The sequence below is a fragment of the Oryctolagus cuniculus genome, chromosome 19 (genome assembly GCF_051225735.1).
Source record: "Oryctolagus cuniculus isolate XC-2025 breed Fujian yellow rabbit chromosome 19, ASM5122573v1, whole genome shotgun sequence".
Taxonomy (NCBI): Eukaryota; Metazoa; Chordata; class Mammalia; order Lagomorpha; family Leporidae; genus Oryctolagus; species Oryctolagus cuniculus.
The window spans coordinates 5,662,688-5,685,068 of record NC_142885.1 but is presented as its reverse complement, the minus strand read 5'-3'; the positions used below and the strand labels follow the sequence as shown (position 1 = coordinate 5,685,068).

Below are 22,381 nucleotides of genomic sequence, written 5' to 3'. Positions count from 1 at the left end.
ATTTAAACGAGAGGACGAGAGACTCGCTTCCTTCTCTGTCTCAGCTCTCTGGGTTCTTAACTGGTCCTCGGTCATTAATGCAATGTAGACTCCAAGCATAGCAACAGACTACAGCTCCCCAAGGGACCATCACAGGATCTCACACGCAGCGCAACGCGCACTGTGAAAAGCTATGCATCGATTTTAAAGGGTTCTGTACCAAAATAAGTGTATCTTCTGATTCATTTTCCATGAGTTTTAAACGTCCCCTTATACTCAGAATGCCCAGGCGTGTCCTAGCATCAGGCTACAGGCACGAATGACCTGTCCAGAAACAAGGCAGTGGCACCTCCCTCACCCCCTTCACCTTGGTTTTGAGGGCTTTTCCCAACGCCGTGGTGCCTCACCTCCCCGGGCTCGCCCGTCTGCTGGTGCAGGTGCAGGTGAACCCAGCAACACTGGCCGCAGAGGTTTTGGGGGCCGGCTACGCCTTCTGTGGATGGTGCCCTAGCCATTCCCGGAGAACCTGGCGACGCACGCACAGGTGTGCTTCCACTGGTGCCCTCTCTCAGTGTGTGTCACTATCTGTAGCTAATTAAGCAGCGGGCTGTCATCACTACCACTTAGGAAGTATTCATGCTATTCTAACTATGTGCTGTAGGAAGTGGGTTTAGATACTCAGTGTATTATGGGCACTTCATTAAAGAGAACAGACAGTATTACTTTATTCTGTAAATGCATTTTTTGAAAATGCTGAGCTGCCTTTGAGCAATGACTCTCAAAGTGCAGTCCCAGGGGGCAGCACCGGCATCCCCAGCAGATGTCTGGAGCCTCGGCCCAGAGCCGGGAGGGGGACACTGATGCTGGGTGTGTGACAAGGCCCTGTGCGGGTGGCTTGCCCATCTGAGACAGGAAGCCTTGCTGGGTCCCGTGCCTCGGGAGGCCGCTTCACAGAGGGTCAGAGGTCACGCGAGGCCCTAGCTGCCTTCACAATGGGCCGGACGGCAGAGCTGTCTGGTGAGTGAGCAGTCCCCTGCGAGAAGCATGGCTGACGTGTGCACTCCCAGAGGGACCTGTTTGTTCTGCATTTGTCTTGTGGTCTCGTCAGATGTGTGTGTCTCTGCTCCAAGAAACTAACTGGGTTGTGGCAGCTGAGCTGGAAGTGGGGGTAGCAGGGAGGACCGCGCTGGCTTCGGATGGATCTTGCAGGCCCTTGTGAAGGGCAGGCTTTTCGTCCTCAGAGACTAACACAGGGCGATCTGACATCTTTCCACAGGCAAAGGGACTTACAGCTTTAATCACTGGACTGAGCTCAGAGCCCCATGCTATTTTCCCACTTTAACCTGTATTTGGGACTTTCCTAGAAAAAAGTTTTCATTTGAAACAGAAGCTCCAAGATTGGGGAGAAAGTCAAGCAGCAGTCTTACAGAGCTGGAGTGTGAACACACAGGAGGTGGCATGAACTCCCAGGGACGCGGGAACAGGTGGCACCCACTCGCCCGGCGGACACCCTCCTTGCCCACCCGCAGCCCGGATCCTCCCCCCTCTGCCTCTTCAGCTTTCCTCCCCTCCTCCCCCAACTTCCTTCTCTTACTGCAGGCCCACACTGCTAGCGTGCTGCTACGGGGGCACCGTTTTATCTCGTTCAGGTTTGCAGTAGAAGCGCTCTCCACTTCCCTCTCCCAAATAAGGTCTCTTCTCCTTTGGTTGAGGGTGGGAGCCTCAGTGCTGGCTCCTGAGAGTCTCCTCGCACCCCAGCACACTCCCACGGCCCCGCATGCTGGCAGGAGAGAGACAAAGCCATGTCCAAGGCCCTGGACGCCAGGCCAACGCCAGGTCGGTGGTCACCCTCCCCCGTCCCTTTCAAGGCCCCCAGTGGCTTCCGCACAAATCGGCCCCCTCGGGTGGCAGCAGCCTCTAAGAGGAAGTAGGAAACCCACACGTGTACTGACCTGGGGGCACTCCAGAGGAAATGGTGGACGAGGTGGCCAGGCCGGCCCCCACAGCGGTGACGGCCGCCACGTCGATGGTGTAGGTTGTCAGAGACGACAGTCCTTGGATCTTGTATTCGTGTGTGCTGCTGTTCAGAGTATGTGTGAGACGCGAGGCGTTCTTCCCATACACCTCCCAGGAAACCTGGTAGCCTGGTGAAGAGGAGGCGAGAGTGGAGCCAGGGCCTCCCGAAGGCCGGGGCTGAGGCCCAACACCAAGTCCGGAACGACAGGGAGCTCAGACAGAGCCACTGCCCCTCCGAAACGAGAGCCCTGGTCAAGGCCCCTTCCTCAGCCTCCCACAGGTATGGCAACCACACCCCTTCTCAGACCACATGGCCCGTCTGCCCCCAGACGACGAGCTTCCTGGGGACAGGGGCCTGGCTGATATTTGGCAACCTCAGTACCCGGTGCACAGACGGAAGAATGGTCGCCAGCCGGCTGCGCTCTATTTAACGTTCTCCTGTCAATCCTGGAGCTGTTTAGCCAGTATCTCCGTTTGGACAAGCTGATGCTGTCAGTAAACAGAGCCCCCCATCAGCACTTGCCCTTGGCTTGTGGACACGCTCTGACGCTGCCCCTCCGCGATGGCTGTGCACCCTTCCACTCCGCGAAGCGCCGCGCCGGGGAAAGGTTCTCCTCACCGCAGTGCGTGAGGGTTGCCTCCAGCCCTGCCACTTCCATTTCTGAAGGCCTTGTTTTCCCTGCAAAATGTAATTCCCCACGCAGTGCGTTCCCTGGGGCCTCGTGGCTACAATTCACTCTACCTTGGATTCCGTTGTGGCTCAGGGCTTAGGGAAGAGAGATCCAACGAGCTCCAGAATCAGGCCCCTTGGAGGGGAGTCTGTGTGGTTAGAGGGTGCTTAGCAGGGGCCTGAACAGAGGGAGACGCGGTGGCGATCGCTTGCAGACCCTCAGCAGAGGAAAAGCGCTGAGCAGCCTCGCTGTGCCTTCCACTCAGCCGACAAACTCGCGGCACCGAAGCACGAGCTTCCCTCTCATTCTAATGAAAGTAGCAATAATGCTGGGGAGGTGCACTTGCAGGTAAACAAGAGTGTACAGGACAGCACTGCGGACCTCAATATTTAAAAAAAAAAAGACCCACTGCCCGCTTGCTGTCCCCGCAGCCTTCGTGCAGCCCAGCAACTCCCAGCACAGGCAGCGTGTCTGCAGGCTGGGAGGCTGCCGATGAGAACAGCAAAGGATAAAGCCGCCAGGTGCTGGCCCACAGCCCACTGCTGAGTGCCTCGGAGCCAAGGGCTGGCTGCAGCTCCGCTGGCCTCTGGGCGGCTGCCCCAGCCCGTGGGGATCGCTGGACCGGCCTCCTCTTGGGCCCTGGTCCTGTGCCTCCTCACAGTGTGGGGGCAGCAGGCTAGCTGGGCCAACCACTCATGGCGGCCTCCTCCACGTGGCCCAGTGCTGGACCTCTCTCCTGTCCAGCCGGCACTGAGCTGCTCCCTCTCAAGGGACCGGTCCTGAAACCACGGTGCTCCCCGCAGCATCAGAAGCGGGGGAACAACTGCATAACTGGAAACAAAAGCAAAACCTTCGGGCGATGAGCACTGACAACACGAGTGCTTACCACACTCCTGGCTGTGTTCTGAGCACTTCACAGATATTAGCTCATTTGATCTTCACCACACACCTTGGGGCTTGGGCCCACTGCTATCCCCATTCTACAAAGGAAGAACCCAAGCCTGGAAACCAACAGCCCTGCTTCACAGCCAGGCTCCTCCTCCCGCCTCCCACAGTGCCCCCTCTCTCCACCTTCCCTGACGGGCCTGCAGGAACCTGAAACCCGCCCCCAACACTGGAAGCATTTGCTGGAAAATCTCTCAGCCATTTGGAACTCGGGATGACCTCGGGACGCACGGGAGGAAGCAGCTTTGTTGAGCACGTCCACCTGGCCTGCCAGAACATGTTATTTGTTTAAAAGCTGCTCTTCATCAAATTTTACTAAAACGCGGCATCTTGTTCATCATGTCAACGTGCAGCAGAAACGCAGCCAGCCCAGGGTCTCCAGTACGGGCAGCATTGCTGGGATTTATTAGCATCAACACTGATAACACGGCCTGCTCAAATTGTTACGGATACAAACAAAAACCAAACGGACAACTCGAGAGCCCAAGCTGCTCAGGAGGCCGGAGAGAAACGGCAGCGGAAAGCGCGCGCTGGCGCGGCCCGGGGAACGGATGGCACGGGCCGCCCAGGAGCCACAGATGGCAGAGCGGTGGCACGTGGCCGGGAAAGATGCCCTCCAATTTACACACAGCTTTCGCAGGGCGGGCCTGGCGGGCTCCAAGGCCCTGGCCAGAGAGTGTTTCATCTGGCTCCAGCGAATGAGAGGAGAGGGTTAGGAGCCCGGAGCCAGGGCCCAGGGGCGCCGCCAGCTTGGCGTCCTACCTGCTCCTAGCGGCTGCCTAACTGAGACTAATGACCAGGGGAGCTTCAGAAATAATTTTCTGTTGATCTGGAGTAAATTCTCTACGAGAGAGCAGTACATCCAATCACAAACTGTCTGTCTGCATCCTAGCCCTCATAAATCAGAGTTTACGGAAAGAGACTGGAAGATACTGAAATTTACAATGGGAGCACAACAGGCAATTTACCCGGCGGGTGTGAGGCGGCCTCCTGCTCTGCACCGCCCTCCCACTCCAGGCCCTGAATCAAAACCAAGGCACGGGGGCTGCCTGCCGTGGCCCCCGGCCGATAAACCTGCACTTCCACCAGGACCCCCGGCGGCTGAGGGGTCCCGCGCAGAGGACTGCACTCTTGGGTGCTTATCTGCTCCCAGCACCTGCCTGCAACAGCAGCAGAGGGCTCTAGTGGGGGCCCGTGGGAAGAGAGGGCTGCCTGCAACCGGCTTTTGGATGTCCTGTTTGTCCACACGCGTGGCTTTTCTTTGGCTGTACGTAAGGAGCTCTTCTCTGCACCAGACAGACCTCTGTGGTGCTGCCGGCAAGCTTCCTGGAGGGACTGTGGTCGGGGAGGGGCTGGGGGCTGGGGGTGGTGGCAGGGAAGCGGTGCACTGGGTGCCGGCGGGGCTGCACCCAGGGCACAGGTCACAGGTGACCATGTGGTGCCCGGATACTGAAACGACAGCTGTCCTGTTTCAGCTTGGGTAGGGCCTTCCCCTCCCAGAGACAGGGCCGCAGGCGTCCATCAAGCTCTTGGGCGCACGAGGCACACCTTATGGTGCTGGCAGGGACAGGAAAGCACGGCCATGCGGCCACCTTGGAAGCAGAGCATCCACCTGAAGAGCTGGCCCAGACTTCCGCCGCCCACGGTGGCACCGTCACCTCCAACCCTGGCCTCGGTGGGGGAGGGAGACACCGAGTGACTGAAGCTACCTGAGAAGCCAAAGCTTCCAAGGTCAAGTTCCACAGTAGACAACAGACTGTGGTTTGTGACTGCAGGTATTCGTTTAAATAAAACAGGGAACGAGTTCATTAAGCCCTATTAGCGAGTACAAACAGATTACCATAAATTGGAAGTATTGGCAACCACTACTTAGCCAGGAAACATTGGCGCCACTCCAAGGATTATGCCCGCGGCCTTCTCTGAGCTTTACAACAAGGACGGAGCATGTGGCGCGCTCAGAAGGGGCGGCGGGCCCAGCTGTGTGCGTCTGCGAGAAGGGAGTCCCCTGTCAGCCTGCCTGTCTCCCAGCTTTCTAAACCGTGGCAGGCTCAGCCAGAGAGGCAACTGGGGCAATGTGGGATTAGCTGCTGCTCTTGCCCACGCAGCGCTGCTACGGAAGTCAATGCTCCGACGGCTCAAACGCAGGCCCAGACCTGGTCCCCGAGGGGTCCGGCCAGGAACACCTCTTTCCTCCATTTGCTGCTGCTGTGTAGCCAAGTAACTGGAGCTCAGAACACTCACTGGCACGAGGAGGAGCAACCCGCTCAGAAGACAGAACGGCTGGCTGGCGCCGCGGCTCACTAGGCTAATCCTCCGCCTGCAGCACCGGCACACCAGGTTCTAGTCCCGGTCGGGGCGCTGGATTCTGTCCCGGTTGCCCCTCTTCCAGGCCAGCTCTCTGCTGTGGCCAGGGAGTGCAGTGGAGGATGGCCCAGGTGCTTGGGCCCTGCACCCCATGGGAGACCAGGAGAAACACCTGGCTCCTGCCTTCGGATCAGTGCAGCGCATCGGCCGCAGTGGCCATTGGAGGGTGAACCAACAGTAAAGGAAGACCTTTCTGTCTGTCTGTCTCTCTCTCTCACTGTCCACTCTGCCTGTCAGAAAAAAAAAAAAAAAAAAAGAACAGCCCAGGACCTGGGCCCAGCTCTGAAGCAGGCAGACAAGAGCCAGAGGTTGGCTGTGCCGCACCACAGGGGAGTCTAGGAAGCGCAGACAGACAAGCACCCGGTGCATGGGGACCACACAGTCGGAACACTGGTTGATGTTTACTGAAAGAAGAGGGATTGGTTGGTGGCTGTGCTGCTCCTGGCCCGGCAGTGGCTGGACACCTAACACAACCTGCCTCAGTCCATCCTCCAGACCGTCCTGGGAGGGTGTTACAACACCCACCACTGAGATGGAGGCCTGAGAGGTAAGTCAGTGCTCCCACCTGACCCAAACAGAGGAAGAGGGGCCTCCCCACCTTCATCCAAGGCTCAGAACTATGCTGGTTTTATCAAACTTGTGGTTTTTATCTTCAACTAGTGATATGGGGTAAGGCAGGTAGCTAGATTAAAGTCAAAGCTGGAGACCATACCTTCCCTGCCCCATGTAATCCCACCCACCCACCTGTCAATCAGATGACCCTTTCCCTAGGATGTGCTTCCCTTCGCCTGGAACCTGGGGACAGCACCATGTAAACACTCCCCTTTCTAAGCTCGTAAGAGGCTCCCCCCCTCTCTTTCTCTCTCTGTGCGGCCCCAGAGCAAGCAGGGTATGGGATTCTCTCTCTCTTTTCTCTACCTGGCCCACTCTCCCCGAGCAATGCCCAGTGTGTGTGTTTTCCTCACCTTCCAAATCAACTTTACCACTTGGCACACTGTGTGCATACCTGCACACAGGTAGGATGATGGAACAGGAATTCAGGCCCAGCCTGGCCCACAACACTAGGACCGAAATTGCCTGCTTCCCAGAAACCTTTGTCCTAAAATGAAATCACTGGAAACCCCGTGAGCGGTGGGCTGTTTCCCCCAGGGGTTCTGGCACCAGGAGAAGCGGGGTCACTGTGAAAGGGCAGCTGGTGCCCACCCTCCCCGTGCACAGCTCAGCACCTCCGCCCAGGCTGCTCGCTGCCTCTTGTCCTGAGGGTCCCTACGGGGAGGCACGGCGGGGACAGACAGGGCCCCCACTTTGCACACTCAGACAGTAGGCTTTGTGTGCCTCTGCTGACGGAGGAAAAGGCCTCCTGTCCTCATCTGTGCAGGAGCACAGCACCAAGGCCACAGCACGCCGCTCTGGGAGGTGAGTGAGGCAATTTCATGTGAGTGACACATCAGTACACGGCTGATGACCATCGGTCAGAGACTTCCAAGGCTCGGGAAGAGGGCACGAGGAGAGTTAACCTCCAGACACAGAGGCTGGTGCCACGTGGTAGGAGGCCCGCCATCGGGGCTGGCTCTCTGGCTTCCTGCCGCGTGGCCAGGGAGACTTTCCGGTTACCCTCGAGAAGGCCGCAGCCCAGGCCCGCGGGCAGCGGTTTCCTCGCAGGCCATCTTTGCCACGATGGATGAGCGACTCCTCTTTTTCGAACGACAGGGCCACTCACCTGTGATGATGCCGTTTTTCTCCAGGGGCTCCTGCCAGCTGACCTTGAGAGACGTGTCCAGGATCTCCGTGAAGCTCAGATGTCCCACCGCCCCTGGTTCTACCAGTTAAAAACAGAAGCATTTGTTACCATGAGAGCCCCACTCTCTTCTGATCCGATTTGCGTGGAAGGGCCTACCCACGGACAGGGGTGGAGAGCTAGGGCCAGCTGAGACTGGCAGGGAGCATCAGAGGAGAGGCAGGAGGGAGGAGGAGATCCAGGGCGTCCCAGCTGGCAGCATCTGGCCTGGCTGCGTCCCAGCCACGCGGAGAGCTGAGGCCACTGCGAAGGGAGATTCACACACAGCTCCTTCTCTGCCTTTGTCCTCGCTCCAGTGTGAGTGCAGCCGTCAGGCCGGCTAGGTCCTGAAGGCAACTGCTCCACAGAGCCCCTCTGGACAGCTGTCTGCGGCCCTGGGTCTGGCCTGGGCTGGGCTCTGAGAAACGCCAGGGCAAGGGCGCTACCTGTGAGACGCCACCTGACGCCACCCTTCTCCCTCCCAAGGGATTCTGGGGACAGGGCTTGAGAAAGAACATTCTCAAGTTCCGGGTACAGGGGCTTCCTCTGCCTGGAGCTCCCAGGAGCTTCTTGGCAGCACAGCCCCCTGCTGGCCTGGGGGGCTGCAATAGCAGTCGCAGTTCACACTGGCGTCAGGACTGGGCTCAAGAGCTGCCTGCTCTGAGTCCAGCTCTGCAGTCAAACTCCCCAAGCCTCAGTTTCCTCATCTGTGAAATGGGAAACGCAAAAACGACTCTGCAAGGTAACTGTGAAAATAAAATTTAATAAAACACAAATGCATTAGCTTGCCCTGGTGTTGTGGAAATGTCCACCAAACGTGAGCTACTCGCATGACCAATCAGCCTGTCCTCAGATCAGAAACTGCCTCTGGAGGGTAAAGACACCCAGGTCCAAGCCCAGGCCCCCGGCTCAGTTCAGTGCAACAACTGTGGTGTGAGGCTTTCCTGTCTCAACTCAGGGACAGCAGGACAGAGAATGAGCGCCCTGCACCTGGACAGAACCTTGTCCCCCAGCTCGCCTGGCTTAGGGCTCTGCACTGCCCCGCCATGGTCTGATGTGGCTGCCCTGCCCTGTGTGGTGACCGGGAGGAGATCAGGTGGCACTGGGGCGAATACGCCGAGGGCCACATTCCCACAGACCTGGTTGCTCCCCAGCCTGCCTTGACACCTGCACAGCCACAGATGCACGGGCTCCGGGGAGCAGCTGGAAGGGGGCTGAGGCTTAGGCTCAGACAGGGCTGGCGTGAAGCGCAAGGGAGAGAAGGCAGCACGCTCACAGGGCCAGGCGGTGTGCGGCTGCTGGCAGGCGTCCCCGGCCCCGCCGCTCACCAGCAATCCAGCTGCTCTGCTCGGCGGGCGCTGCTCTCCCTCCCACCATCACAGCCTCACCTAACGCCTCCCCCGTGGCACCCAAACCAGCAGAAAGGACGGGGACACAGGGAGGAAGAAAGCGTGGCTGGGAGGAGGCATCGGGGCACAGGAAGGAGGGAGGGAGGGCACCTGCGGAAGGGACAGGGACTCACTGTCTCCGCACACATCACGTAGGGGCTTGCCCCGGCCAGGGTGGGACGACAACTACCCACCCACCTCCTCACGGACCTCTCACGAGGCCAGCGACCCTTCTCCAATGAGAAGGCTGAGACCAGGAGAGCGGGAAGCTAAGGCGTGGTGGTGGTCCCCCAGGGTGGCAGCGTGTGCGGGATTTCCAGGTGGAAGTCTCCCCCCGCGGGGGCTGTTCTGACCGCTGCCCGCCTCGCTGGTGCAGACGGCCGATTTTTAGGAGAATTCCATGCCTGGCGCGACCCGGGGACTTGGACAAAGCCTCCGAACACAACCTGGGATTTTTCAAAAGCGGTAGGAGCTGCAGAGAACATCTTCGTCTGCTGCAATTCTCAGAGACTTTTTCGGGGAAGGCTCGCAGGCTGACACCTCTCACTCCTCAGGGTGGAAGCCGGCGGGATGGAACGGCTGTCGGGACTGTGTCTCCTCCCCGGACTGCGCGCTTCCAGAGAGACATGCTGGCGGCTTTCTGAACGGACTGGCTCTCTCTCGACCGATCGGGGGGCAGAGGAAGCATTCTGCTCCTCTCGCGTTCTCGGTGCCTCTGCTGCCTGGATCCCTGCCCACGCACGCGGCCCTCTAGCTCTGCGGGAACCAGCTGGCGACGTCTGGGCTTAAGATTTATCTTCTGTTTCTCTCTACTGCCCCTCTCTCAACGAGTTCTTATTTCACTGGCGCCCTGGAGAAGCAAGCCCGCCAGGTGTGGAAGTAACTGCGGCACCACTGGCGACAGCGACGGAGGCCGTTCCTCCAGCACCCGGGCTTTTCTTTTAAAGGCTTTGCCTCCCTCAAATAGCAACACGTAAGAGCCTCAGGCCTCAGGGATGACTTCAGCCCTCCTGTCCACCTTTCAGAGTGACATCGCACAAGTCTGAGCAGGGAGGACAGGCTCCATGCCCATCCAGGGCTGATTCCGTCAGACAATTCTAAGAACATGACACTGTGGTGGGCGCCGCGGCTCACTAGGCTAATCCTCCGCCTTGTGGTGCCGGCACACTGGGTTCTAGTCCCGGTCGGGGTGCTGGATTCTGTCCCGGTTGCCCCTCTTCCAGGCCAGCTCTCTGCTGTGGCCCGGGAGTGCAGTGGAGGATGGCCCAAGTGCTTGGGCCCTGCACCCCATGGGAGACCATGAGAAGCACCTGGCTCCTGCCTTCGGATCACTGCAGTGCGCCAGCCGCGGCGGCCATTGGAGGGTGAACCAACAGCAAAAGGAAGACCTTTCTCTGTCTCTCTCTCTCACTGTCCACTCTGTGTGTCCAAAAAATAAATAAATAAATAAATAAATAAATAAATAAATAAAAAAAAGAACATGACACTGCTTCTGGCTTTTCCTGATGAGAGGGAAATATGATTTATGACTGAGAAGCAGTCATTTATATATGTAATATATATGGCATTAGAGCTTTCATTAGATATTCACAAATACAGACCGTATCCTGGACCATTAGACAAACCACAGCAAATTTAGAAGAACTGAAATCATGCCACCTCTGTTCTTTGATCATCATGGAATCAAATCAGAATCAAAAGCAGAAAAACAACCGAACAGTCTCCAAAAACGTGGAAATTAAACAGCACACTTATAAATAATCCGAGCGTCAAAGAGGAGTCTTACAAGAAACAAAATATGCAGAACTGAATGACAGTGACAGCAAGGCATACCAGAAGCTGTGGGATGCAGCCAAAGCAGCACTGAGATGCAAATTCATAGCCACTGAACAGCAGCTCAGATCAGAATAAAAAACCTACCACAAAACATAAACAAAGTGAATCCAACAACATATGAAAATAATAAATACTATGATAAGGTGGAATTTATTGCAAGTAGACTTGGCTGTCAACATTTTAAAACCTATCAAAGTAATCCAACATTTCAACAATCCAAGAAGAAAAAAAAATAGGTTTGTAGCAACAGATACAGTAAAAGCATGTGGGAAAAAAATCTGTTCATGGTGAAAACTCTCAACAAATTAGTAATAGTGGGAATGACCTCAACTTGATAGAGAGAGTTTACCAAACAAAAAAAAAACACTCATCAGAGTGGAAGATCAGATGTTTCCCCTCTAAGACGGAGACCAGGCAAGAGTATCTGCTGTCCCCATTCTTACTCCACACAGCACAGGCGCTCCTCAACTCACAACGCGGCTATGTCATGAACGCAGTTTACTTGGAAGACATCCTAAGTCAAAAACACACTTAAAACACCTAGCAGGCTTCCCAGCCCAGTGACACAGCGCACCGTGGAGTGCTGTTTCCCCTGTGACCGGGGGGATGAAGGGCCATGGCGGGGAGCAGGCCGCATGCCCTCGGCAGAGGAAATCGTCCAAGTCCACAACGCACAGTGTGGCTTCTACCAAATATCTATCACTTTTGCGCCATTCCAAGTTGAAAAGCTGCCCATTGAACAACTGTGCGTTGGGGGCCGTCTGTACTAAAGATTCCAGACACTGTGAATAAGGCAAGGAAAATAAAGGCATACAGAGTAGAACGGAAGAACGGAGGAAGGTGAGTGACCGCAAAAGAGCAAGCTGAAGAATCTTGGTGGTGTTCACATATTGTGCGGAACTAAACACACACACAAACGATGAAGATTGGAGGAACCATCATCAGAGCGGTGAAGTGCACGTATGTCGGTGTCCTGGGTGTGATGGCACACACCAGCTCTGCAACTGCAAGCTCTGAGGAAAACTGGGCAGAGCACGGGCGGTCATCCCGGTCTGATTCCTTATGCCCTGGCCTGGGACCCCGTAACCACCCCAATACAAAGCTCAGCCGCACAGCGGCAAAGAGCAGCTCCCAGGTGAGTGTGGCGCAAGCTCCCGGGATCAGCTCTCAGCAGCTGTCCTGCTGCTTTCTATTTGCCGCTGTGTGGGGGAGGGCCCTGAGCCTCAAAGGTCAAACAATTCACATTCTCTTCCTCCCACGTCCCTAACTGGACACAGACTTGGAGACCATGGCCCGATGGGGTGTTCCCTCACCACCAAGTGGTGGGGTGGAAGCCAGGCTGCTAAGAGGCCAGGAGATTACAAGAGGCCAGGAGATTACAAGAGGTCAGGACTCCAAGCAATAGTTTATCTGGTAAAAAGCAAGGAGCAACCGTGCAACTCCGTGGGGCTGCTGATGTGGGGTGAGGGCGACCTGAGCTTACTTGCTGGGGGAGGAGGAGGAGTCAGTAGGAAAAAGACTGCAAGAAGTAGCGGAGAGAAACAAGAAAGGGACAGGGAGGAAGACAGGAAGATGAGCAAGGAGGCCGGCCAAGGCCAGATGCTGCACCCAGGGAGGGCCAGGGTGAGGAGGGCATGGTCGGTCTTGACCTCTGCATTGCCAGGGAGGAGCAGAGCAGAGCTGGCAGTGTAAGGACAGAGAGCGGCACAGGAGAGGGTGAGGAACCCCGCACTCAGCAAGGATCAGCACAGTGGGCGGAACCTTGAACCTGGCCCCCGGCCCAGCAGGAGCTGGAGCAGAGAGGTGTGGCAGCTCTGGGTGACTTCAAAGAAAAGTATCCTTGTCAGTGTGAAGTCTCCTTATAAAGGGAGCATGCACACTGGGTAGAACCTAAGAAATGCAGAGAGACACACACACACGTGACAAGTGCCCGTAATCATACCCCACTGAGATAATGACTCTCGCAATCCTGCGACCTGTTTCCTCCCGTGTCTTTTCTTGGCTCTTCCTGCTTTATATAAATGCATTTTGATAAAATTTCTATCTCATATAATTCTTTCACTTAGCGTTATATAATGATCATTTTCCTTCAAAATTTTTGAACTTGAGAGTTTTGTGGTTTTAATAACTACACAATATTCCTTCTACCCTGCCAGTCAGTCCGTAACTTTTCCAGTCCTCCCCACTGAGAATATTTAACGGCCTTTCCTGTTTTTTTTTTTTTTTTTCTGATCACAAATAACTGTAATGAGACTCCCTGTACAGAAAACCTCTGTGCACACCGGTGATGAATGTCTTGGGACGGCTTCATCTCCTAGAGCTTTCGAGGCATGGCAGCTGGCTGGAGAGTGGACAGGGAACAACTGGGCACGGCCAGATGCGTGTAGTGCAGAGACGCGTAGGGCTGGGAGCACTCAGGGGGATCACGGAGGGCGGTGAAGGGAAGAGAAGTCGAGACCTGGGTGAGGGACAAGCTAGGGAGGCACGCGGCGGGCCTGGGTCTCAGTCTCTGGAGCTCTTTCCTCCCGCCAAGACCTCGGCCACAGCTTGCGCACCGCCTGCCACCAGTCGCCGCCAGTGCCTTTCAGGACTCAGCCTGTGGGAACACGGGCTGCCTCCCGACCCGTCCCCGCCCCAGCCCAGCCTCAGAGGGGGCGCAGCGCGGACAGGACGCGTGCACAGGAATACTTACTGTCTTCATGAGTCCGCACGAGCTGCGGCGTGCTGGGCGGCCCGTCCCCCGGCGTGGTGAAACACAGGGCTGAAGTGAGGTAAGCCGTAAACTTCTTCAAGTTGGTGATGTACCCGTGGTGGACTCCATGGAAGTCTGGAGCGATGGTGACGACGGTGACAGCCTCAGGGACATCTGGCGGCCATGCCAGAAGCTGGGGTAGAGCAGGTTGAAAGAGACATCTTTTGAGTTGCATTGCCTCACTCTTGCGTCTGGGTCAGAGTTTTAGTCCACAACTAGTATGTATTTAAAGAAAGCAGAGGCCGGCGCCGTGGCTCACTAGGCTAATCCTCTGCCTTGTGGCACCAGCACCCCGGGTTCTAGTCCCAGTTGGGGTGCCAGATTCTGTCCCGGTTGCCCCTCTTCCAGTCCAGCTCTCTGCTGTGGCCCGGGAAGGCAGTGGAGGATGGCCCAGGTCCTTGGGCCCTGCACCTGCATGGGAGACCAGGAGGAAGCACCTGGCCCCTGGCTTCAGATCGGCGCAGCACACCGGCCATAGCGGCCATTTGGGGGGTGAACCAACGGAAAAAAGAAAGACCTTTCTCTCTGTCTCTCTCTAACTCTGATTTAAAAAAAAAAATAAAGCAAGCAAGCAGAGTCGTAATTCAGTTCATAAACCTTACATCTGAGCCGGTGCTGCAGCTCACTAGGCTAATCCTCTGCCTTGCGGCACTGGCACACCAGGTTCTATTCCTGGTTGGGGCGCCGGATTCTGTCCCGGTTGCCCCTCTTCCAGGCCAGCTCTCTGATGTGGCCAGGGAGTGCAGTGGAGGATGGCCCGAGTGCTTGGGCCCTGCACCCCATGGGAGACCAGGAGAAGCACCTGGCTCCTGCCATCGGATCAGCGCGGTGCGCCGACCACAGCGCACCGGCTGCGGCAGCCATTGGAGGGTAAACCAACGGCAAAGGAAGACCTTTCTGTCTGTCTTTCTCTCTCACTGTCCACTCTGCCTGTGAAAAACAAACAAACAAACAAACAAAAACAAACAAAAAAACCCCTTACATCTGATAATGTCCTAAGAGATCTGTCATAGGCTATGGCATAAAAAGACATTATCGATAAACACGACATCTGTTAGCTTACTTTAGAATAATGGACACTCTCTCAAACCTTCTCTCCACTAAGTACGTTACAGAATTTGAGTTTACCATTGAGGAATAAAGACGCCCACCTGTTAATTCAACAGAATCAGAACAGTGACACACACGAATGTTTCCAGATAGGCACCTACTCTGCGCAAAAAGAAGCCCGTGATGCCACAGGAAAAATCTCAATTATTTATAATCCGTATCGCAGTAGTTTCCTGACAAGGACTTGAGAAGATTGGTTATGACATTAAAGAAATGTAGTACACATGCCTATTCCAGGGAGAGTCGTTTGGATGTGTATGTAATCCCTGGACACCAAACGATTCTAGGGCTAACGGGGTCTGGCAGTTGAGGTGCCACACCCACGAGGCGGCTATGCAGATCAAACAGACCACTGAGCCAGAGGCCGCCGTGCGTCTCCCAGCGGACGCTGACCGCTGAGCCTTCGGGCTCGCCCTGTGGTCTCCCAGGCCGGGGAGGAAGAACCACCGAGGGACGAATACAACTTCCTTTCCAAAAAGCTTCTGTCTTTGACGTCTCAGAGGAAAGAGAAAAGGCAGGCACGTCGCCAGCTATGTCTGCCTCTCTAGCAAACAAACCAGTGTCTGAAGCCAAGTCGTTTGAACCCAAATGCGACAGCAAACTGGACCGGGTGTCTGAACAAACCATGCTCCTGGGCTGTGCAGAATCACCAAGCACGGCACAACAGGAGGACCCCTTCTCTTGAGGGTGTCCCTGGGTTCCCCACCACGGAGGATCAGTGAACGCGTGTTGGTAAAACGCAGATCCAGTCAGGAGTGGCTAATCCACAAGGCGAGAGGAGCTGTACCTTTGGCAATTGCATCCACGCCTGTGGACACAGGGCACACCAAAGACATCAGGTGTGCTCTTCAGGAGGAAGTCATTTGCCCAAAGGCTAATCCCTACCAATGCCAAGTTCGCCCCAAGGCCTTTGAGAAGGAGTGGCCTTTCTCATGAGGTGTGCTGTTCCCTAACCAGCCCCTGACCAGTAACAGTGAGTGAGCCGGCATGGCTGATGACATCACCTCACAAAAACGGACTCCTGCAACAGTCCAGATGAGGCCCTGCGTTCCTGATGGAACTGGAGTGGCAGCCCCGGGTGGCACGGCAGAGTCACACATCCAGGCACCTACCTTGTACCCCTGGTTGATGCCGTTGATAAACTGCTGCGGGGGTGGGTTCCACAGGAACCGGATCGTGGTGGAGTTCACGGCTTCCGTCTGCACGTTCTGTGGGGGTGCGGTCGGCACTGTTCCCAGGCAGTCGCGGGAGGCACACGCGGGCAGGAGACACCGTGGGAGGGGAGAGAAAAAGGCAAACCTGAGCTGCCACTTGGCGTTCACAGACAAACCACAGCCCCCAGGACCGGGAAGAGCCAGGACACACGGGAAGCTCTTAGTGGCCTTGCAGAGAAGGAACTGGCTACCTCTCACCTCCTGATGGAGAACTCCTTATAGCATAGCCAAAAGAGTGGGCGAGGCCAACTCCTCATTCCACAGAGCCAAGGTGGACAGCAGGCAAATGCTAGGATTTCTTTCTCAGCTGCCCAATATTTGAGCTCAAAGAATGCTCTTCCTGAAATACTGGCATGTACCACCATCTCCCAGCTCAATGGAACTACGTGAACAAATAAAGAAAACACAGCTGTCACCCCCCTCCCCAATCTGGACTGTTGTTCATTCATTTGGAGGGTAACTTTCTCTTTGCCTGTCAATAGCAGCAATATTTTTTTGGATTTTTCAATTTTTTTGTTCCTTTACTGAACAGCTATTAAAGCAATAATATACCTGCCAAGTGAGTGCCTTCAGGGAATGTACACTCTGGGGAAGATGCCTGTGTGAATCTAGGTGGGCAGGCACTCTGCAAATGCTAACGGCAGAGGGACTGACCCTGCCTGAGGAAGGGATGGACGGTGCCTCTGCAGCAGGCCTGGGAGGAATGGGGAAGGTGGCGTGCAGGTCGGTGCTGTGACCAACCTCGGTCAGGGGCGGGAGGGATGGGGAAGGTGGCGTGCAGGTCGGAGTTGTGACCAACCTCGGCCAGGGGCAGGAGGCCGTGAGCACGCCAGGCGTGGGCGTGTGGGGAGAGGGCCTGGGTCACCGCACACGCACACCACACAGCAGCTGCCAGGGTCTGCCATAAGCACCGGGAAACGGAAAGCTTTCGAGACGAGGCAGGGTGTGGCAGGGCTGGGTTTTCAAGGTCAGTAACTCCACTGGCCTGCCCAAGGGACGGCCTGGTGGACTGTCCAGGTGGGAAGGAAGATTCTGGGTCTTTAGGAGGTTGTTCCCAAAGCAAGACACAGAAGCCCAAAGGATCTGTTGCTCCAGATGGAGAAGAGACAGGGCCTGCTGGGACAGCACAGTTGCACCTCTCTCAAGTCCCACAGGGCCACTCCTGAGTCACGTTCTCTCCTCCCGGACTCTGTGGAGTACAGGCGATCTCCCTGGTCCCTCTGCCAGCAAGTCACCCAGGAAACTGCCACACCTCCCATTCCCCACCCATCGGGAGTTGGTGGACTGACAGTGGCCACAGGGGCCGCTGTTCTAGGAAAGCTGGGAAAAGCACATCACATCCGCCTAAGAAGAAACCAGGAGAGCATCACTTTTTTTTTTTGACAGGCAGAGTGGACAGTGAGAGAGAGAGAGACAGAGAGAAAGGTCTTCCTTTTGCCGGTGGTTCACCCTCCAATGGCCGCCGCGGCCGGCGTGTTGCGGCCGGCGCACTGCGCTGATGTGATGGCAGGAGCCAGGCGCTTCTCCTGGTCTCCCATGGGGTGCAGGGCCCAAGTACTTGGGCCATCCTCCACTGCACTCCCTGGCCACAGCAGAGGGCTGGCCTGGAAGAGGGGCAACCGGGACAGAATCCGGCACCCCGACCGGGACTAGAACCCGGGGTGCCGGCGCTGCTAGGTGGAGGATTAGCCTAGTGAGCCGCGGCGCCGGCCCGAGCATCACTCTTCCCGGGCCCCCAGAGAGCCTAGACCCATGGCAGGCAAGGGCAGTAGGTGCTGCTCCCCCGTGACGGAGTGCTGGACCAAGACAGGGGATGCTGGGCAATGGGTGAGCGCAAACCACCAGCCCTAGGGATTCAGCAAAAGCCTCTGATGAATTTTAACTTTCAATCATCATGAAAAGAAAAGCATAAAAACCTCTCAGCAGAGAAGAAATTTAAAGGAACTTCCTAAACTTGATAAAGACATCTGTAATACGCCTACAACTGACACCGTATTGAAGATGAAAGATCGAGTATTTCCCCCTAAGATCAGGACCATGGCAAAGATGTCTTTCTTGTGACACTATTCTGTAAGTGCCAGTCGGGGAACAATGTCGAAAAGGAAGTAAGGGGTGGACAGGTGGAAAGGAGGGAAGTCTCTCTATGCTCAGACAAAACAATGGTCCATCTAGAACGTTCCTAAGAGTCAGCAATAGGAGAGCTCCCAGAATTAACTAGGGTATTACTAAGATCATAGCACACAAGGTCAGATAAAAGAATCAAATATATTTCTAAACATGAGCAATAAACAATTCAAAATTGAAATTAATAGCTATGAAAAATGAAATAAATACACACTAAACCAAGCATGCGCCAGATCTGTATTCTGAAAACTGCGTAACACGGATGAAGGAAACCCAAGCCCAGGCGAGTGTGTGGTCATCATTTCACACAGGTGGGCTAGAGGACGACACAGGAAAGTGGATGGCTCTCCCAAACCAGCGAGTGGCTGGAATGCCAAACAAAACTGCAGTGAAGGGACCAGCGCCGTGGCTCACTTGGTTAATCCTCTGATTGCAGCACCAGCATCCCATATGGGTGCCGGGTTCTAGTCCCGGTTGCTCCTCTTCCAGTCCAGTTCTCTGCTGTGGCCCGGGAAGGCAGTGGAGGATGGCCCAAGTGCTTGGGCACCTGCACCCCATGGGAGACCAGGAGGGAGCACCTGGCTCCTGGCTTCAGATCGGCACAGGGCCAGCCGTAGCAGCCATTTTGGGAGTGAACCAACAAAAAGAAGACCTTTCTCTCTGTTTCTCTCTCTCTCACTGTCTAACTCTGCCTGTAAAAAAACAAAAAACAAAACAAAAAACAAAACAAAAACTGCAGTGAGGTACGCTTTAGAAATTGAAAAGGTGATTTTAAAATTTATATGTAAATATAAACTAACTGAAGTGGCCAAAACAATTTTGAAAAAGAAAAACTGGATAGCCTTTACTTATATGGTCTCAAGACAAATTATAAATTTACTGTAATAAAATAGGATGTTACTGGAGAATGGATGGACACATTGGTCAATGACACAGAACAGAGTCTATGAGTACTTTCTAGAAAGTCCAGAAGTTACACATATATTAACAGGTTTTTTTATCAAAGCATAAGAGAAAGATTTTTTTTTCAACAAATTGGGCTGGGAAAAATGGACATTCATATGCAAAAAGAGAGAAAGAAATAGAGGGAGAGGAGGAGAGAGAGGGAGGGAGGGAGAGAAGAAAAGAGGGAGGGAGGAGGGAGGAGGGGGGAGGGGGTGGGGAAGAAAGGGGAGGGGAGGGGAGGGGAGGGGAGGGCAGGAGGAAGAAGGAAATTTAGTCAGCCAGGGTCTATACCTCATACCATATATGAAAACTAACTCAGAATGGATCCTAGCTTCAACACAAACCCAAAATAAAACTTCCAGGAAACAATGGTTGTGACATTGGGTTAGGCAAACATTTCTCAGATATTATACCAAGGATACAATCCATAAAGAAAAAAATGATAAAATTGGCTTTACAGAAACAGAAAACTTCTGCTCGGTAATAGACACCAGTTAAGGCAGTGACCACAGGCTGGGAGACAAGGTCTACAAGACAAAGAGCACATAAAGGACTTTTGTTAAGAACACATAAAGAAATTTAAAAATCCAGTAACATGAAGACAAAAACCCAAAACATGGGCACAAAGAAAATACAGTGAGAGGAAAGAAGCACACGAAGAAATCCTGCACATCACGGGTCGTCAGGAAAATCAGCGTCACTGTGAGACTCCAACCACACCTACCGGCAGGGCACAGACAACAACCAAACGTCTGTGAAGAGGAGAGCCGCTGAGGAATGCACGCTGGTACAGCCACTTTGGTGTCCGTTACAAAGATGAACACGCATGCAGCCACACAACCCAGTAATCCTGCCTTTAGGTGTTGGTGCAGCAAGAGTGAACACTCATGGTCACGTAGAAATCTGCATGCCATGTCTATAGTGGCCTTAAGGACAACCCCAAGGGGCTGGCATTGTGGTGTGGTGTGATGTGGTGGGTTGGACTGCCACCCGTTCCGGTCTTGGCTGCTTCACTTCCAATCCAGCGCCCTGCTGGTGGCCTGGGAGAAGCTGCATGGGATGACCCTTGTGTTTGGGCCCCTACACCCGTGCTGGAGACCTAGAGTGGGCTCCGGGCTCCTGGCTTTGGTCTGGCCCACCCCAGCTGGTGCAGCCATTGGGGGAGTAAACCAGCAGATGGAAGACCTCTCTGTCTCTCCCTCTTTATCTCTGTGACTCTTTCAGATGAATAAAATAAACCTTTTCAAAAAAATAAGCACCGCTCCAAATAGCAAACATCCGGAATGTTCTTCACTTGGTGGTGGGGGAAACAAACTGAGGCGTGTCCACAGGGTGGGAAGTTGTGCCACTCGTGGCTAAGAGGCAGGGGGACACCGCCACACATTACCCTGAGGGAAAGGAGACAGACTGAGAGGACCACACCCTACGTTACTGCCTCACGGTCGATTCCGTGTGGGGCCACATTAGAGGACGAGGAAGAAAACCACAGTGGGATTAGCGAGGAGTAGAGGTCTGAGTATAAAGGCACCATTATAAGGGAATGTGGAGGTGACAGAAGGATTGAGCATCTCAATTTGTGGTAACGAATATGGACGGAACACAGATGCCAACTCACAGGACCCTACACTTCCAAGGGTCACCCTGACTGCACGTAAATTACGCCACAACAACCTTTACTTCTGAAACACACTGTGAGTTGTTTCTCACTTTCCCCACTGGAGGGGTGTCGTCTGTAGCCAGGCCCCTGGAGCGGAGGCTCTGGGGCTTCTCTGACCAACAGAACATGACCCAGACCTTAACAGACTGGCACTTTTTCCTTTCTGGGAGCAGAAGAAACGTGGTTATGGGAGAGAAGATGGACGTGTTGATCAATGCAACAGAGCAGAGTCCAGACACGGCTCACACATACATCAACTAGTTTCCAATAAAGGCACAGAGAACAGACAGGAAATACTAGAAATATTTGACTTTCTTCCTGGGAACCCTGAGCGCCCATGTAAGAAGCGCAAGGACCTGAGACCATGGGAAAGTCTCCAAAAGACAGGCCCAGGGGAGCCCAGCCCCACAGCCTTTCCCACGAGGCACCACCAGAGGGTGACGCCTCTTGCCCACCTCCCACTTGCAACCAGAGGGGAGGCACCACCGGGTGCAGGGAGCCACCCTGCCAAGTCTTGCTCAGATTCCTGCTCCACACATGGTGACGCGTAACACAACAGCGGTTGCTCGAGGCTCTGAAACTCTGGGGCCATGTGTTAGACGGCCACAGGTAACCAGCACGGTCTCTTTCCCTGAAAGAATGGAAGGAGGCAAAGAGGAGGAAGGAGGAAGAGAGGGGAAAGGGGAGAGGAAACATCCAGAGAAGACTAAAAAATGGAACTCACATTCTTTGGGATGGCGGAAGGGGTCTCAGCCCTGGTGGGCCTCGCTCTGGGGTTCCATGAACAATCCTTGCCTCTGGAATTCTCTAAGGCTTTTCCATCACACTGATATGGGACAAGTACCCACATCCCCTAGGACCACGAAGCTGGAGGCCCACTTGTTCACTTGAGCACCGCCCCCTTCCCCTCTTTTATCTGGGACCTGGGAGGGGAGGAGCCATGTGAACAGCCACTCTCCTTCCAAACTCAAGAAAGAAGCCTGCAATTGGGACTTCAAAATGTTGCTAGATTCTCCGCCGGAAGGCTGCAGGGGTCTTACGCTGGAAATAATGGGATCTGGCATGATTTCAGCAGTAAGAGCCCCTGCAGTTTGCAGAGGACATGTGTGCCTGTGGTCTCCCCGGCTCTGGCCCCGAGTCCTGCAGTCCGTGCTGCCTGGAGACCCACTGTGGTCTCAGAGAAGCCAGCGTGCGCAGTGCCTTCCTCTGCTGAGCCAATGAAGGAGGCCCAGCCCTCCTGCCCCATTATGTGGCCTTGGGCAAAATCAGGAACTACCTGGTGCTAGGAAAAGAGGTGCAGAATAGAGAGGAGGCAGTGCAACAATTTACAGCCAGACCGAATTTATTCAGAGAAAATAAGAGGTGGGTGACTGGCTGCCTGTGTGCACATGGACTGAGCACATGACAGAAGGCCCCGACCCCCAGGGGCAGGCCTTTTTACATTTTGGGAGGGCTAGGGATGGGGTGGGGGTAGGGGGCAGCAGGCAGAGGTGAATTCCTGGAACTGGGCGGGGCCTTGGGAGCCTGGAAGAGAATGTGGGGTGGGGTATGAAGGCAGTAGGGGTGTGAGACCCCATGAGATTCCAGGGCAAGGAATACATTG

General features: G+C 54.9%; 1 protein-coding gene across 2 annotated transcripts in view; it reads right to left on the bottom strand.

Moving 5' to 3' along the window:
* The window catches only part of SDK1 (sidekick cell adhesion molecule 1), a 982,790-nt gene that overhangs the window by 137,449 nt on the left and 822,960 nt on the right, over positions 1-22,381 (bottom strand). For both annotated transcript variants that reach the window (XM_070064289.2, XM_070064294.2), the window contains exons 18-21: positions 15,951-16,066; positions 13,669-13,861; positions 7,696-7,794; positions 1,932-2,123 (exon numbers count right to left, since the gene is read on the bottom strand). In XM_070064289.2, the coding sequence (XP_069920390.2) occupies positions 1,932-2,123; positions 7,696-7,794; positions 13,669-13,861; positions 15,951-16,066 (600 nt within the window). The remainder of the gene's footprint in view (positions 1-1,931; positions 2,124-7,695; positions 7,795-13,668; positions 13,862-15,950; positions 16,067-22,381) is intronic.